Raw genomic sequence first — 17,205 nt, 5'->3', positions numbered from 1 at the left:
TGAATGACTAGCAACAGTTTCCCTGGGCTAGACAGGGGTTTCTGAAGAGGAGTTTCCTTTCTTAGATAACAGATGTAGCATTTTACATAATTCCACATCATGCTGCTCAAAAAATTTGTGCTACTTTCTTAGAACATCTGCATCCAAAAGAAGTTACTAGATTTGGAGCTGTGTCAGTCACCTTGGATTATTTCACCTTACTACCTCCCTCCTTCAGCAAGGGACTACATAGCTGCCTGTCAAAGTATCTTTGCTAGGGGAGCCAAATGGAAAGCTGCCCATCTACACCCAAAATCTGAATCCACTAACACAGGTGGATAACACTTATGCACACCTTAAGGAAAAAAATTCATGCCAGGAAGCTTTGGAGTAAAATCATACACCACTAGATATAATGAGAAAATTGTTCTCAAAGGGAGGGATAAACTGCAAAAAGCTGACTATTAGGATAGAGTTATAATGAGGGAGGTTATTATTATCCCAAATAGTTTGTCTGATTTCCATTCCCAGACAAGCCATATACAAATGTACCTGAATTCTGCAATGAGGTTAACACTGTGTTCTCATATGCTGAGGAATAACTGGACAAAACAAACAAGATTTCCAAGACAGCATTCCATGTCAGTGAGCCTCTCACCTGCTGACAGCACATTTGGATAGCATACAGTAATCTCAGCTGGGAGGTATCACAATTCTATTTTTTTATTTTGGTCTTTGTTTTGATATGCAACACTTCCTCTTTACAATCTATCCCCTAGCTGGTGAAAAGTGTTTCCTTTTATGTTTCCTCCTGGGATGGTATTAAAATGAATTTAAAATTTAAACAACAAACACATTGATGAAAATATTGTGTTCTTCTGTAGACAAGATCATATTGAATTTCATGCATTATATGGTATTTTCAGTAAGTGGAAGGACACATTGTAGACCAGTTACTCTAAAATAGGTACTAAATAGCTTTCCTTTTTTTTTGAAACAGCTGTATTGAACATTGGTGAAGACAAAACAGCAGTTCTGACAGGGTACTGGTTCAATACATTATTCCTAGATTGATTAACTGTCAAGATTTATCTTTCATTTAGGAGAAAATAAGTTGGTCTTATTATGCTAGCCAAGCCCTCATAAATACCTTATAAAAATGATGTTTACATGCATACACTGACAATATATAATGAAGACAAATGAATGGCAACAGAAGAAGTGTATTACTGAGCAGCTGAGAGGAATGAACACTTGTTCCACGTTTACACAGTGACTTGCACTACCAAAACCCACGACATTTTAAAAGTGACACGCTTAGTCACAAGAATGCATTATAATGAAATGCACAGCTATGGCTTTCACCAAAAAATTATTCAAACTATCCATGTTCAACTGCCTTCTCTAAGTTTAAGGCAGAGCTGGGCAGGGAAATGAGATGAACAGGTTTGGACCAGAAAAAGGGACCTTCAATACATCTTTAGCCCACACCATGGAGGAGCTTTATCAGCTGAAGCTCCTTAGCACCCCTGTTCTCTGCTGAATGGCATAGGCTGGCATCAAGAACAGGTGTCAGAAGTGGTACCATGTACAGAATAAAAATGAATTGTATTTACAAGGATGTCAATTGAAAGGCGTGACTTCACTCTTAAGAAACTGGTAGCCAAATGAGGCAGCTGAGAACTCCTCCTCACAAGTTTCTGCAGCTAGACAAGCAAATTTGAAACCAATTAAAATAAAGCTATAAGTAGTTTAACACCCTAAATAACTTCTACAACTATAGAAATTATGGTACTCTCTGAAGAAAAATAGAAGTTAATTTTTTTGCATCTAAGGACTGAGATATGAAAATGAAACTTTTACCTTAAAAATGGCTCAATTTGTTTTATTTTGGGGTGTTTTTTGGGTTTTTTTTGTTTGTTTTTGGTTTTGTAGGGTTTTTTTGTTGCAGTTTGTGAAAGTAAGTTTATCTTAACACCTGCACTTTTAAATTATGGTTCTCCTATTTGTTTTCACAGTGTATAAAGTTTTTTGGCATCACTGCCAAGAGACAGAGATAGGAGCACTAGTAAAGACTATCAGTAATCACGTACTACTTGAACTCCCTTCACTGGCTCAGAGGCATAGGAAAAGAAATGAAAGGACTGACAAGGAAGTGTTCCAGTGAAAGAAGAGCCTCTGGATCTAAGCCAAGCCCAAGTATGCCACTACAAGCTCAAGTGGCCAGCCACAGGATCCAACTACTCCAGTCTTTGCAAAGACATGCTGACCTTACCTATATCCCAAGTCAATACCAAAGCCAAGGGGAAATGAATTGCACACGTTATATTAATTGCAACTGCAGTGCTTCATCACTTCCAGCAAAAATCTCTCTAGTGGTTCTCTAGAAGACAGAGGTTCCTAAACCATCAGGAATTTTCAATCATTACTACAACGTACCAACATGCACTAACCATGCACCAATATATAACAGCATCAAGGCGTACAACTGCTCCCTGGAAATATTATTTGAGGGGCCCACATGTACCCCATCAGGTTCAGCAGAACATTGCCTTAGAGGCTTTCCATTTGTTTTGGTAATAGACAAAGAAATTCAGCTGACTTGACACAACTGCTCCTGAGGAACAGTTCAGATTCAGAGGCACGTAATGAACTGCTTTTGACAAGATGCAAAGGTGGGATAATTCCACCTTTGCCAGAAAAGCAATAACATGAAGATGAAGTCATGATTGTTTTGACAAGTCACAATTGTCTAAAACTCAGGAAGTTTATCAAATTTGTATGCATTGGGAAGTGCATACAAATGGAAAAAGCACATCTCAGGAATGACTGGAAGTTTGGAGTGGACAGCCCTCCAGCAATTTGCCAGCTATGCAGCAAAAGTCAGCTCAAGACACTTCAGCCTTGCTTTCACTCCACTCATTCTGCTTGGACTGCCCACTATGAACCCCCTGAAGAACCATCCCACCGACCACCACACAGAGTAATTCAAGTAAGGGAGCCATGCTTCAGCAACAGAAGGCTATGGGGCCATACATTAATTATCTAGCAACAGGCTCAGAGCCCTTGAAAAAATTAGTAATGCAAGAAAGAGTGCAGCAGCAACCATGGAATATAGTCAATTAAAATACATGCTGTCTGGAACAGAGAAAGAAGACAGCACCTTCATGATAAGGGAGGGCATGTAGTTATCTTTTGGAACTCTGTCAACAGCCACCATATATAATTCTAATCCAATTCTTAATTCTAATCTTATCAATGCTTCCATGATATTGGGGGAGGCAGGGATTATTACATCTGCCCCCTCAATGACAACTGTATTGAGTACAAGAGAGGAAGAAGCAAGGAGAGTATTAAATCTTACTCCCATTACCATTTTAGTACATACAAGAGCAGCACTAGTAAGACTGGGACCTCAGTGTTCTAGGAATTCTTTTGTACTTCATCCTTTCCAATTCCCAAATATTTTGTTAGTGTTGCTTGTTAATTCTTTCAGGGTAGAATCCACTCTAAACCCCTGCCTGATCTTTCTAGCACCAATTTATGATAATTTTGGTTTTGTTTTTATTGTTCTTCCATAAACTGTCCCTCCTTTCTTCCCATCCAATATTTTCCCATCCATTTAAAAGCCTTTAACAGAAGTTGACACCAAATACATCCTGTTGGGACATAACTGCAACACTGTAGGTACTTCTACAGTAACTAGCCAGGGGAAATAATTTTCCATTATTTCAGTCTAGCATTCAGTCAATTCAACTGAACCCTCTTGTATCATTATCTCCACAATAGTCTCTACGACTTGCAAGCACTCCAGTGGGAGAAAACAGTTTTCATTTTCCCCTACAAATAACCACTTCTCTGACGGGAGGCCGTTCGGTTCTCACAACAACTTCAGCTAGCCTGCTGGTCAGTCAGCCATCGATTAAAGAAAATCTGGTTTGCAATCTGCTCATCTAGCCACAAAAGCCGTGTTTGGGACACTCAGCCGGCTCATTCGGCAACCGGTTTCTTAACAGAGAAGCCATGCCTTTCTCAAGTAACATCCTTGTATGGATCAAGTATTCTTGAAATTTGAGTGACTTTGTCTAGCAGGCTGCAGACCCCCTTCACGCTCCAACTTCAATGTATTAAATCTCCAGTGCCTTCGGGCACACCATATATAGCGGTGGGGGCGGGGTGTGCTGCAGGGGGCTGGAATTTAACCCTTTACCAGCACTGCTTTTAAAGGGGGAGGGAAAAAAAAAAAAAAAAAAAAAAAAAAAAAAAAAGGAAGGCTTGGAGGCATGCTGCTCCTTTTTTCTATGCTCTGAGAAAGTTCTTCCTCAAAGTAACAGCCCCGCTCTGCCTCACATACACATGCACTTACTAAAACATCCTGGAACTATACAGTTGACTTCCAAAGCACAGCAAGATACAGCAGCAGCAAGACCCCAGGAGCTACCTGGTGGCTCTCCTTACACCCTCCACGCCTGACATGGCATTATTCAAGGTGACAGAAGATCAGCAATAGTAACCTCGTCAGGCAACCCGTACTGACTGGCTCACTGGTGCTTCACACTACCGACCCTGACACAGGCAGCAGCATTTCTCTAGTCCCTGATCCAGCACTAGGTTGGATTACAAAGCTTAAGGGCATCTGTTATGCAGACAGCTTTCAAGCTTTGCTCACACCCAATATTTAAGGCTAGGGATTTTTATTTTGTACACTTAACCGTCTGACAGTGTGAATAGCTGCATAAAAAGAACCACTGAAGTGAAGGGGGAGGGAAAAGGGGAGGATTTGAAGTTTGATAGCTGACATTTTACCCTAAATAATAGTTTGCCTTTTGTTAACCAAGAGCAGCTGAACAAAAGGCTGTATAACATTAGTTTTTTAGCATATGCCAGCCACTCTGGACAGAAGTGCCTAGACATCCAAACAGAGTCCACAAAACTCAAGACAACATGGGACATGGGGAAGTTACAGCAACAAGCTTCCAGTACTACCATCCAAGAATCACACAAATTTGATTGCTGAATTTTAGGTCCCTGCCAGCCTTTTAATCCAGCCAAACACAGCATTTCATAGTTCTGTACAGTCACAATACCCTGCCTAGCAAAAGGAAATATTTACAGTTTATAACAACATTGGCTATCCACAAAATAAATTGGAGGGAGGGTATGTAATACAAGAAACCAACTGAAAAAGATAGGGTTTAGCAAACTTCACAGAACACCTTTAAATATTTTGGTTATGCGTGGAGACTTACCAACATGGGAGGGAAAATGATGCAACACAAGTTCAGCTATTACCTTTAGCTCACCAAAGCACCCTTCTCCCCCACAACACAGATTAAAGGGCAAGCACATTGCTGTTCTCACATCCCTGGAAAGCACTGGTGTAAGAGCAGCCTTGGTGATTGCTTGAGTGCTCTTAGGGGAGAGAAACAAACAGGAGTAAAACTGAGCTGCTGAGGTGACAGCAGCTGCCTTTGGTTGGGTTAATTTGTCTACTTCAGAAATGCGTTTAAAGACAATTCACAGGTTTCTTGAGTTGAGGTGTTCTCTGTAGAATTCAAGGCATACCTCACAATCCCCAGAATTTTAAGTACCCAACTCTGTAAAGTGATTCTCACCCATTGCCAGTCCAACAAGTTTAGAGCTTGCCTCAAGTCACCTCCCTGCTGCTGGGAGGTAATCCATTTTCTCCAAGGCACCAGTACAGAGGCACACAGCACAAAACATACAGAACCACAAAACAATAAGCATTTGAATTTCCAGTTCAAGTCTTAGTCACTTCAAAAATATTTCAACCACATATGAAGCAAACTGCTAACTAGTCATCATTCTAGCCAACAAGTTCACCATCTGGGGTTTTAGCAATGCATGTTACACACTCAAGTGAAATAACAGGAATGGTGCTCTTACTTCTTAGAGCTGAACACGTAACCATGAATTAATTCTGTCAGTACTGCACACACATCCAAGATGCCTGAACAACACAGAACATAGTCATGAGCCTCATCCGTGGGTACTGGCTTTTATTCCTTTTCATACTATGCTATACAGCTAGAGCATTCAAAGCTGGCCAACGTTTTTAGTTGCTAAAAAAGATTAGCACCTATGGATGCTAAAACTGAAAAGAATTTATTTTGTTGAGGTTGATAGCAAAGGAAGAGACAGGTAGCTGAGAATCAAAGACCTTTAGAAAAGAAGCACACTACTGTCTTAGCCACATACAATTTCTCTTCTTTAGGATGCTAGAGCAAAGAGGAATAATAAAATAACTTCTGAGGTGACATTACATAGTAAAGAAGTTTTTGTACTCAAGGAGATGGTATTGCTCCAGTTCCTTAACATGCTTTTTGTTCCATTTCTGTAACTTGATTCAGATGCAGAAGCTTGATTTGTTAGGAGAACCAAACCCGTCCCACCCACAGAGCCCTTCTTCAAGCACAGCCAGGGAAAGGAGAAAACAAGCCAAGGAAGGGGCTGCAGCTGAGCCCACAAAGAGAACAGCTGAAACAAAGGCAATATGCCTAATATATTTTGGGATGAGGGACATCCATTCATCACATTAACCAATACTTGGATTGCCAAGCAGTAACCAGTCCCATCCAGTATTTCTACACTTTTTAATTAAAGACTTTGAATGATAGGTTAAAAGCATTAGGAAAAATTATGTACTACATAATTATGATCCAAGACTGTATTTGTAACTGCTCTACTGGAAGTGGGTTACAGCTGAAGACAATAAACCCCTTCTGTGATATCTTATCTGTGGTAACATTAGTCTTGCATTCATTGCATTGTTCGTGCAGCTTAAGATCTGTGCTCTCAACACATCGTGATTCTTTCTTTGCCTGATGGAAAGACACCAACAACTTTGCAGGAAGGAAGGGAGTATGGGAGGAAAACTAGGAAGAGACTGGGTCAAGACAGTATTGAAAGAGGAATTATACCTCCTTGACTTTAAAACAGAGGAACTAAGTAGTTTTCCTTAAAGGAAGCATGGTCTAGCAAGCATGTTTACATGCTCTGAAGATTTAGCTGAAAGGAGAAACTGGTACACATGATGAAAGATTTCATCACTAAATTGAAGCAAAAAATTCAGCTAGACCTTGTCTCCCAGTTACAAGATACACTTCAAGGCATTGGTTCTAACAAAACTGTAATTTAAAAAAAATATGGGCACACAGTAGTCTAGTTGCATGCCTATTTTTTGTATGCACATCTCCAGCTGTATGTCACTACAACCTCAGCAGTCTATGCTGCAGCCTGCAAGAATTAATACCCTTAACACACAGCAATACTCTTGGGTTTTCAAAGACAGGCTCTAAGTAAAAACAGTCCATGAAAGTTGCCTGAACAACCAAGGTATTTATGCTTCTTCCAATTTTCACTCACTGAAAATTTTCTGAAGTCATGTTTAATTAAGCCATTAGTGTAACAACATCATATTGTCACCAAGAGAAAAAACCTGACAACTTTGCTGTATTTACTCTAAAATGGTAAGTGGATTTCAACACCAGCCAACTGCAAAGCAGCAAGGGGGGAATCAAGATTCTCCAGTATAGTATTAAAGCTGTTTAAAACACAAAGTTTTAATTCTCTTACTAAAGAGAAGGAGTTAAATCAAAAGACTTCTGCATGCAGGGAAGAGCCAGGAGCTGAAGATGTGATGGGGAAGAGGCATCTAAAGGGAAGGTAAAGCAGAGTAATCCCAGAGGTTTAACACCTGATAGCTGAACAGTATTTGTAAGGTAAAAAATATTGTGAAACGAAAGATTATTCCAACCCCTTATCTTTCTAAGGATGTTAAATCCACATTCCACAAATCACATATGAACAAAATAACTCACTACCCTGCTTTCTTCATCAGGAAAAAGTTAAAAAGGAAAACATAACTGTCAGTAACCTAATCTGAAGCACTATCCTCAGATGGGCACCTGTATGCGCATTTGATATCAATACAGGAAAGACACAGTAAGTATGATAAATGAAGGCTGCATTAGTACAAAGAACTATATGCAGTTTCTTATATACCCTGGAAGTATGAATTTCTCTAGCTCATGTGCACATTTTTTCTCTAAAGCTGAAGCTCTAGCAGTCACAACACCAGCAACACAAAGTGCCACATTTTAAAACCACTGCCTCCGGATACACTCCTAAAATTTTTAATCTTTGTTAGGTGGCAAAAACCTTAATCATTACAAAGAGAAACAGCAAGAGCCTGTACCATACACTGCAGTTTCATACAAATAACCCCTGAAAAAGAGATGCAGAACTGGAACTGGGAACTCGGGCATACTCCCTCTGCATCAGCCAACCACTTTGGCGAGAGACGTGTGGTTGGATGCCACTGGGAGCACCACGGAGCAAAGCTCAGCATTTGGCACTATGGAAAGCCATTACACAGAAGCAACCACATTTAACCTACCATTCCTGTCTAACCACTCCATTCCTCCTTTCCCCTCATACCAGTTCAGCCTGCAATTAAAATAAACTTATACCAGTGCTAGCAAAAGAGGAAAAAGTCTTCCGTCATGTTAATTGAGTTAAATTGACTCGCGAAAGCATCTCCTGAGTGTGCACAGCCAACTCTGGCAAGAACAGAGGAGGAAGTGAGAGCCCCTATTCTCTGAGTAGCCATGAGATGTTAAGACAGCTTTCTCCTTATTGTGAAACCACAGCTTTACCCTACACAACAGCTTAGACATAAACTCAATCAGCAACTTCAGCCAAGGTACCAGGTAAGTAGCTTTCAGTTCAGCTGACAGCTACGCAGTTGAATGATTTCCCCTATAAATGTACAATCCTCCAAGAATTGCATGTTTCATAATCTGTAAAATAATAAGAAGGAATGCATTTTATTTGTAATCTAAAAAGATAAGAAATCCAGGAATATACGCAACCCCAGAATTCAACATAGCAATCTGATTTTAGTGAGTCTTGTCTGCATGCTCCAACAGCCCCATGAAACACTGCAACTCACTGATATGGCAAAACCTTAAGAGTTTGTAAATTAATCTGATCAATTAAGACCCTGACCAAAGACACACTCAATGCAAGGAAAAGGAAGGAAGGAACACTCTGTCCAAGGGCAAGGGGAGAAAGGATCTTAAAGGTCTTTCTTGCAACAGAGGGAGCTGTAGTGCTACAGGGTTTTTGTCTTGTATGTCTTGGTAGTCCATGAACCACTTCTAAAATGGAATCTGTAGAGCAATATGAGAACTAGAAGGGTCACACACCATTAAGCTGACTGAATTTGGCAACACCACACTTTCCCTAGAAAGTGTTAGAAGTCTGCTATTGAAGTGTTTTGACCATCCACCACTGTTACCGTTAAATGATACTCAAGCACACAGGAGCTGAGCTCTGGCATAAATGAAACCCCAATTATTTAACTTGCAACTTGTGGCATTTTCCACTTTCTGCAGACTCACTTGAATTCAGATAGTTTATCAATATAAGCCAAGTGTCCTACAGCTGTTCCAACATTTTCTAAGATCGTGGTTTAGTTTACAGCCTATTTATACTTCCAAGAAAAGAAAAACAGAGGTGCTCTTTCAGTCAAAGATGAAACAATCAAGAACACATTGACATATCAGGGAGGATATTTGATTTCATTATGGGTAAGACTAAAGTAAAACCTTTTTCAAGTCCCCTGTCTAGTTGGTTTTTATAACAATAACATCTAGTTGCTACTGTAGCATTGATAGTGCTGTACACACAAAAAATGCCGGACAAAAGAAAATTATCAGGGTTGCAACATGGTTATTTTTGTAGAATGCTTTGAAACATCTGAAATTAAGCATTTCCCCAGCTGCCATGATAGCATTTTACATCTGACAGTGAGGTTCCCAGTAGTAAACCACCAGAATGGATTTCAACAGAAGCTCTATGACAAAGAATTGGCTTTTGCTTCCCCTGCGCCCCACAGCAGCTTTATTCACCTTCTTCAATGCATCACTGCAGTACCTGCAGGCACTGCCACCCTGAAAGCAGTGTTCAGGGTTGCACTCTCTAACGTTTGCCACTACTGTAACAGTCAATATTCTCTGTTTTTCTTCAGAGACTGTTACGTACTCACAGCACACAACCGGAGTCAACAGCTCAACCAAGACCAGAACCATCTCGACTGAAAAGAGACTACATGCCACACACATCCCAGTTAAGAGCTGAAATCTGCATTTGACTGCATTAAGAGGATGAGCAACTACACTGATTTTGTCTGGCAAATGTGTATGTGTAGTCTTGTTTTGAGACTTGGAACACCCAGTAAGTAACCACCCACGGTGCTATTTCCCTTCTCACTCGAGGGAGTCTAAAAACGGAGGTGGAATGAGGGAAAATTATGGGGAACGGACAGTGACTCCCAGAAGGAGGGGCGGAAAGACCAGAGAGGAACAGGATGAAAGGTAACAAATGAGTAGCAATATTAGGACAGGAGTATCATGTTCTAGGCAAGGAGGCACAAAATAAGGGAGGAGCCAGCAACTTTTGTGCAGAAAACCCTCAGGGATGGGGTCAAACTCCTTATAACAGAGTAAGGAATATATATCCTGGGGAAGAACTCTGCATTTCAGAGAATTACTCTTCCAGCAGCTTGTAGATGAGATCTGCCTATGCCCAAACCTTACCTGCATGAATTAATCGGAGGGAATATCCTGCTCACCAGCTTTTCTCACATACTGAGCAGAACCCGAGTTTTTTAACTACCAATATTAAGGTTTCAGGCCACCATTCCTGTCCTGCATTTTAGGTTTGTTTTTACACTATTAGCCCAACAAAGTGCTTAAGTGATGCACTAAGTACTCTCCTGGAAGGCTGCCTTTCTATTATCGTTCCTTTTATGAGGCTGTAAATAGCATTCTTAAACAAGCAATAACCCTCACAGTTTTGCAGCCACCCTTTCTCAGAAAAAAAAAAGTTGTACACCTCACACATATTTTTAGCCAAATGGATAAAGAATTACGGGACAAACTGTTCCCAACAGTCAGATTCTCCCAAACAATTCCTCTCCAGTGAATAATAAATACTTGCAAATATTGTACAGGCACGGCCGCATTAAGCAGCCACCAAAACGCACTAATCAAGAACAGTAGTAGATCATTAATTTGCAGAATAAAAGCCTTTCTCAACAGGAGCTGAAGGCTTGAAAATACTTACTTGTTTTAAAACAATTTCTAGGTCTACAGGACACAGGAACACCCAAACCCTATCCTTTTAAGAGATGTACTCTTTTCAGAGTACACCGTCGAAAGTAAAATTACTTATGTAAAATAAATTAAGCTTTTTCAGAAGTTACTTCTAGAAAAGCCATACACTTTAAGCTAGGCTAGAATACCTTTGTTCCCTTTGCAATTTAAGCTTTTAAGTCCACAAAATACCTTGGAGCTCCTATCCCAGCTTCTCTTTTACTCAGTGGATTCAGAATACATTGCATTAGAAGCTGGATATTCTATGCTATGGCCAAAAGCCCTCAATTGTTTCATTTTACATGCTTCAAAAAGAACTTTCATCCTACTGAGAAAAACAGAAACTAGAAGCTTTCTAGCCTGTACCACAAAACCGAAGTTATACTCCAAAATGAATGCAGAAAGATATTTTTTTTCTAGTGTCTTAAGAACATCATGCCTCATTTCAGTCTAGCATTCAGTATTACACAAGTGCTTTGGGAAGCCCACTCTTAGGGAGATACTGAGATACCACAAAATGCTGTAAGCAGCTCAGCTGCCATAACGTTTCTGGGCTGCTTTTCTTTTTGTAATAAAACTTGATTGTTCCTCAGTCACACTTCATGCCCCCCAAATGTCACTTTAAGGTCTTTCTTTTCACACAGAATTCATATGGTCTGTCCTCTGCCACTAGCAACTTGAGGAAACAAAATGCCGGACCTTTCTAGAATTATTTCATAGATATAGCAACATTAGAGGAGATAGAAAGTGTCCCTGAAAACTGAAGACAAAGACATCACCACATTTCCCTGGGCTAAATGCCTTCGTTTATCAGTTAACCAAGCATCCCACAGGAAGCTCTTTTACTACCCCTGTCCTGAGGCAGGCTTTCCCCTGAAGCCCCTTGTGCCGTCCAATTTCATCCTGGGAGGAAACCACCTCCAACACCCGTTACTGGAAAATTCTAGCAAAATCCCCCCCGCGTTGACCCCCAGAGCAAAAGGGGAAAGTCAGCAGATCGCCATTTTCCAGCTTCAAACGAAAAATCAAGTTTCAAACTATCACAGCAAGGAACTATCCCAATGAAATTCAAGACACTTTCAACTACATTTTGAAGAAGCCACTGCCTCTTTTAAGATCTATGAAACAATACTTAGGGTCACCAGAATCAGAGCTTGCAAAGCCAAAGCGTTTTAAACTAACACCACGTAAAGCAAGTTCCTGTTTTTGAATCAGTAGATGTTTGTCACCACAGAAGCAGACAAGATGTTGACCAAGAGGAGTAGATGTACCTGGCATATGCAAGCGCGAGTATCTCTAATTTTTTCACTACCTTTCATTTATTTATAATTAATTAATCAAGAAGGTGCTCTTTTCTCAACACAGTTACCTTCCTTCCCTATTTATTCGTTTTTCTTTCTCCAGTGGGTTATACTCCGAGCACGGCGTGCGCAAAGCAGACTCCAAAATCCAGTTTAACTTAGCGTCGGGACTCTGGGGGACCCCAAACCTTTCTCTCCTGCATCTCCACGGCCCCGCCACCCCTCGGTAGGCGCCGGACGAGCCCGCTCTGAGGGACACAGCGCCCACATCAGCCCAGCGCCCCCGCTGCAAACCATTCACGGGCAGACCGGGGCTCCGCCGGCCGCCTCCGGGGACAGCATGTCCCGCACCTCGAGGAGGGGCCCCCGGCTCACCTTCACCTCCTCCTTCTCCTCCTCCTCCCAGGCGGCGGCGCGGAGCAGCGCCCGGTGGGAGCGGGGCGCGCCCGGGACGCCGCCGCCTCGCCGCACGCCCTCCTCCGGTGTGTCAGTGGCTCCCGCGCCCCGCACCGGCCGCTGCTGGGGCGGCCCTGCCCCCGTCCCCAGCCCCGCCGGCCCCCGGCAGCGAGCGATGCGGGCGGGGGCCCTCTGGCGCCGGCCAGGGGCGGGAGCGCAGCCGCCCCTTCCCTCCCTCCCTCCCTGCGCTCACCTCGTCGTCGTGGTGCTGGCAGTAGCTGGCCCGGTCGGGGAAGACAGAGAGGATGTTGTATGGCGAGGCGGGGTAGGGCGGACTGAGGGCGAGCGGCGCGGCGGGGCCGGCGGCGGCGGGGCCGGCGGCGAAGCGCTCGATGAAGTGGTCCTTGGTGAGGCGGACGCGCTGGTGCGCCCGCACGCAGTTGTCGCACAGGTGCTCCTGGCAGTCGAGGCAGCGGGAGCTGGCGGCGTTGCCCTCGTCGCAGGAGCTGCAGCGGGGCTCGCCCTGCCGGCTGTGGGGCCGCCGCAGCAGGAGCGCCGCCGAGCCGCCGCCGCCCGAGGAGGAGGAGGACGACGACGTCGAGGAGGGCGCGGCCGAGGCGGCGGCGGCGGGCGAGGAGCCGGCGGCGCGGGGCGGCCCCGGCGGCGGGCGGCCGTGGTGCCGGTTGTTGCCGCCGCCGCCCCCGCCCGATCCCGCGGCGGGGCCGGCCCCGGCGGCGCGGCCGTTCTTCTGCTCGTCGGCGGCGGCCGCCACGACGACGACGTCCAGCAGGTTGCTGAGGAGGAAGTTGGAGGAGGGCAGCGCGTCCATGCCCGAGGGCTCCGAGATCACCACCTTCTGGTCGCAGATGGGGCAGCGCAGCTTGAGCGCGTCCCCCGCGCCGGGGTGCCGCTGCGCCTCCAGGCACTGGCGGCAGAAGGCGTGCAGGCAGGGCAGGACGTGGAGCCGCCGCGGCGGGCCCCCGCAGGAGGAGCCGCCGCCGCCCCCGGAGGAACTGGAGGTCTGCGAGGAGGACGAGGAGGTGGAGGAGTTGGACGAGAGGGGAGCCGGCGAGCCGCACATCTCCTTGCACAGCGGGCAGATCTGGAAGTCGGACTCGGGAAACGAAGCCATTTGCGATGGGCCTGACTCCCCGATGGGGGGCAAAAACGTGTCTCTCCTCCCTCAAAAAAAAAAAAAAAAAAAAGAAAAAAAAAGAAAAAAAAGCGTGGGCGGAAAAGCAGAGGCGCGGGGAGAAGGTAGTTCTGCAAGCAGCTTACGAGCAAGCTGGCATCGATCAGTCGTTTTGCCAAGTGGGATCGATGGGCCGGTTTTGCAAATACGGTGTCATCGATCCGGCGGTCTGCAGGGAGCTGGGTCCTCTCCTCGTACCTCGCTGCTGCCGGGCTGGCTGCTGCGGGGAGGGGGGAGTATTTTTGGTATCAAGGTGTAGCTGTCCCGTTCTCCCTCAGTAAATGGATCCTCTCGTCCCTCTCATGTACTTAACCCCCGATCCCCCGTTGCATTAGACAAATTGTATCGATTCCCCGATCGGTCAATACCTCACACAGTCTTCTCATCTCCCCCTCGGGTCAGCAGTTTGACAACGTGGTTTGGTTACTTGTCCTCTTCCTCAACGGAAAGTGCATGGGCGCCGACCGCCCGATCCCCGCCGCATCCAGCGGGGACCGAACTCTGTCCGCCGGGGCTTGGCTCCGGTTCCCACGGCCGCAGAACCGGGTCGGGGCGGCAGTGCAAGTTCCTCTCGGCCGGGCGGGCGGGGGCAGCAGGGGCTTAACTCAAGTTTCGCTCTTTCTTCTTGGGGCGTTGGGTTTTTTCCTCTTTTCCTTTAAACCTGTGCTTGTCGGGGGGGAAGGGGAAATTTCGTTTCAGTTCCCCCCTCCACTTTTGCAATCCAGAGCAGCTCTAGGAGAGAGAGAGGCACTGAAACACAGTGGCCAGGCAGACTTCTCCGGCTCCAGTCTTCCCCCGCCGACGCCTGCTCCACCACCGCATGACTGGGGGGTGGGGATGGAGGGCGGCGTTGGTGCCCACCCCACCGGCAGAGACACACGCTGGCGGGACGCGGAGGAGGAGATGGGAAGAATAAAAGGGCTCCGAGGACGGCCAAGAAGGGCAGTCCCCTCTCTCGCCTCTCCGAGTCCCGGCTCCCGCCGGACGCTTTCCTTTACGCGGGGCTTCCCGCGGAGGGCAGCGCCGAGCCCGCAGCAGCCCCGGCACACGCGGTACCCGGCGGCTCGGGCGGCTGCTGCCGGCCGGTCAGTGCCGCGGGCTCGGCGCGGCTCGCAGAGGCTGCGGCGGCCGGGCAGAGGAGCAGCGGCAGGTCCCCGCCGGCCGCCCTGAATTATTCATGGGGGGTGTATTATATTCGCTCGCACAAATTGGAGCCGCTGTGCAATGCTATCCGAGAGCGCTACGCTTGCCCCCTCCTCCTCCTCTCCGGTTCTCTCTCGCTCTGAGCCCCTGCAGCGCCTAGGATCACATTTCCTTTGTCATCTCGCCTCTTCGCGTGGTGTTTTATTGAGAAAACAAAAATAATATAAAACCCGAAGAAGAGGCGAGAGGAGGAGTGGGGGGGGGGGGGGCGCGGCGGCGGGAGGAAAGCAGCGAAAACTAAAACGCCCTCCTCCCCCGCGATCTGCCGAGCCGGAGCCCACCGACCCCGGGGGGTAAATTAGCAGGAATTACTCACTGATGCGGCAGCACCGTCCCAGGCGGCGTGGGATCCGGGGAGAGCCATCGCGCCGGGCGCCTTCCCCGCCTGGCGGGGTGCGGAGGGCGGCCCCGGGGGAAGGGAAGGGGGGGGGGGGAGGGGGGGGGGCGCGGGGCTGGCGGCGGCGCTGGCTCCGGCCCCGCTGCGGCCGCCGGCACTGGGGCGGCGCGGCGTGCGGGAGCCTTTTAAGCTCCGACGGCGCGGGCTGACTTCCGCCCGGCTGCGGGGGGCGGCCGGGGGGCGGCGGCGGCGGGCAGGAAACATTCGCCCTCCTCCGGCCCGACCGGCCCCCATCCGCCCGCATCCAGCCCCCTTGGCCCACCCCCCCATCTTTTAATACCGCCGGTTTCAGCGCCGGGGACCCCCCTACCACCGTGGTCTGACGCGCCGCGGCTCGGGCGGTCGCCAGACCCTCGCGCTCTTTTTGGGTTTGGGATGCGAGCGGGGCTTCGGGGCCGTTCTTTGAAAGCACCGAGGCGTTAATGCAGCTTTAAACATTAAGTCTCTCGAGTAATTGTGTTCTGACGCCCAGTCTTGGGGTGACGGGCTCCTCTCCGCGCTCTTGCGGTTGCCGCCGGGTCTGCCGTGCCCGGGGGGGTTCGTTGCTGGGCAGGGACAGGCTCTTCCTCTCCTTCAAAGTGACGCGATGAAGTTAGCGAAAATTAGCGGGGATGCCATTTGCGCTGCTGCGAGACCGCACTCAGATAAAAATCCGCTACAATTATGTTGGTTTTAATGAAATGCCCCGCCACCAGCAACGTGTGGGTGGAAAGTTTCGGCTCTGCAGCACGACCGAGTGGCCACCCTCTTGGTTAGCGGGGCTTGCGGTAGCAAGAGAGGATGCATGGCATTGCACCCTTAACAAGGAAACTGGAGATCTGAGAAGTTTTAAAACGTGGAACTGGCTTAGAGATTGGAAAGTCGAAAAAACAGGAAAAGTGATAAAAGTAGGAAAATATACAGATTAGTGAATGGAAGCATCTGTAAATAACCAAAATAAACTCAAAACTAATTACTGTTCAGCAATGGTAATAAGTTCTCAGAACCATCACAGAACAGGAAAACTGGTTATTAAAATATATTCAGTTATGTTTCGCCCTTGTTTAGCCCTCAGGTGTACAAACAACTAATGCTATTTAGGCCTTAGACGCACAAATAACACTAACTTAAATTGTCTACTTAAATATGCCTGTTGTCTTCTGCTGGCAGGTACTAAACCCAGCTCAAGCCATGTCTCAAAAAGCCCTTCAGAGAACTGAGAAACTCAGGAGTGCTAACACCCTTACGCAAGACCAGGCAATGGGAATTGTTGATGAAGTCCATGGGGCAAGACAGGTGCATTAAGTTGTAAACAAGCATGAATATTTATTATGCCCCTCAGTAGTATATTCTGCTGAGAACTTGCCTTATGTATCACTAAACGATTTGGCTCTGGGGCTGTGTTCTTTATATTACATATCCATATGTTCACATTTGAGCATGCAGGTGAAATCCACCACAGCTTTGACTATCCAGAGGTTAAAAAATCATTGAGCCTTGCCTCAGCTCCGTTTATTTGTCCTGTAGTCACTGCAGAGAGTTATGATGCTGCAGAGCTTGTCCTTTCCCCAATGAAGT

The 17,205-nt window shown here is 46.4% G+C and overlaps 1 protein-coding gene across 1 annotated transcript in view; it reads right to left on the bottom strand.

Annotated features, from left to right (window-relative positions):
* The window catches only part of TRIM71 (tripartite motif containing 71), a gene marked incomplete at its 3' end in the record, with an annotated part of 54,006 nt that extends 40,012 nt beyond the window's left edge, over positions 1 to 13,994 (bottom strand). The window contains exon 1 of the mRNA XM_084207010.1: positions 13,110 to 13,994. Within this exon, the coding sequence (XP_084063136.1) occupies positions 13,110 to 13,988 (879 nt within the window). The 5' untranslated portion in view covers positions 13,989 to 13,994. The remainder of the gene's footprint in view (positions 1 to 13,109) is intronic.
* Between the last annotated feature and the right edge of the window lie 3,211 nt (positions 13,995 to 17,205).

Source organism: Fringilla coelebs, assembly GCF_963513975.1.
Source record: "Fringilla coelebs genome assembly, chromosome: 1".
Taxonomy (NCBI): domain Eukaryota; kingdom Metazoa; phylum Chordata; class Aves; order Passeriformes; family Fringillidae; genus Fringilla; species Fringilla coelebs.
The sequence above is the reverse complement of the archived record's forward strand: the minus strand, read 5'-3'. Positions and strand labels throughout refer to the sequence as shown.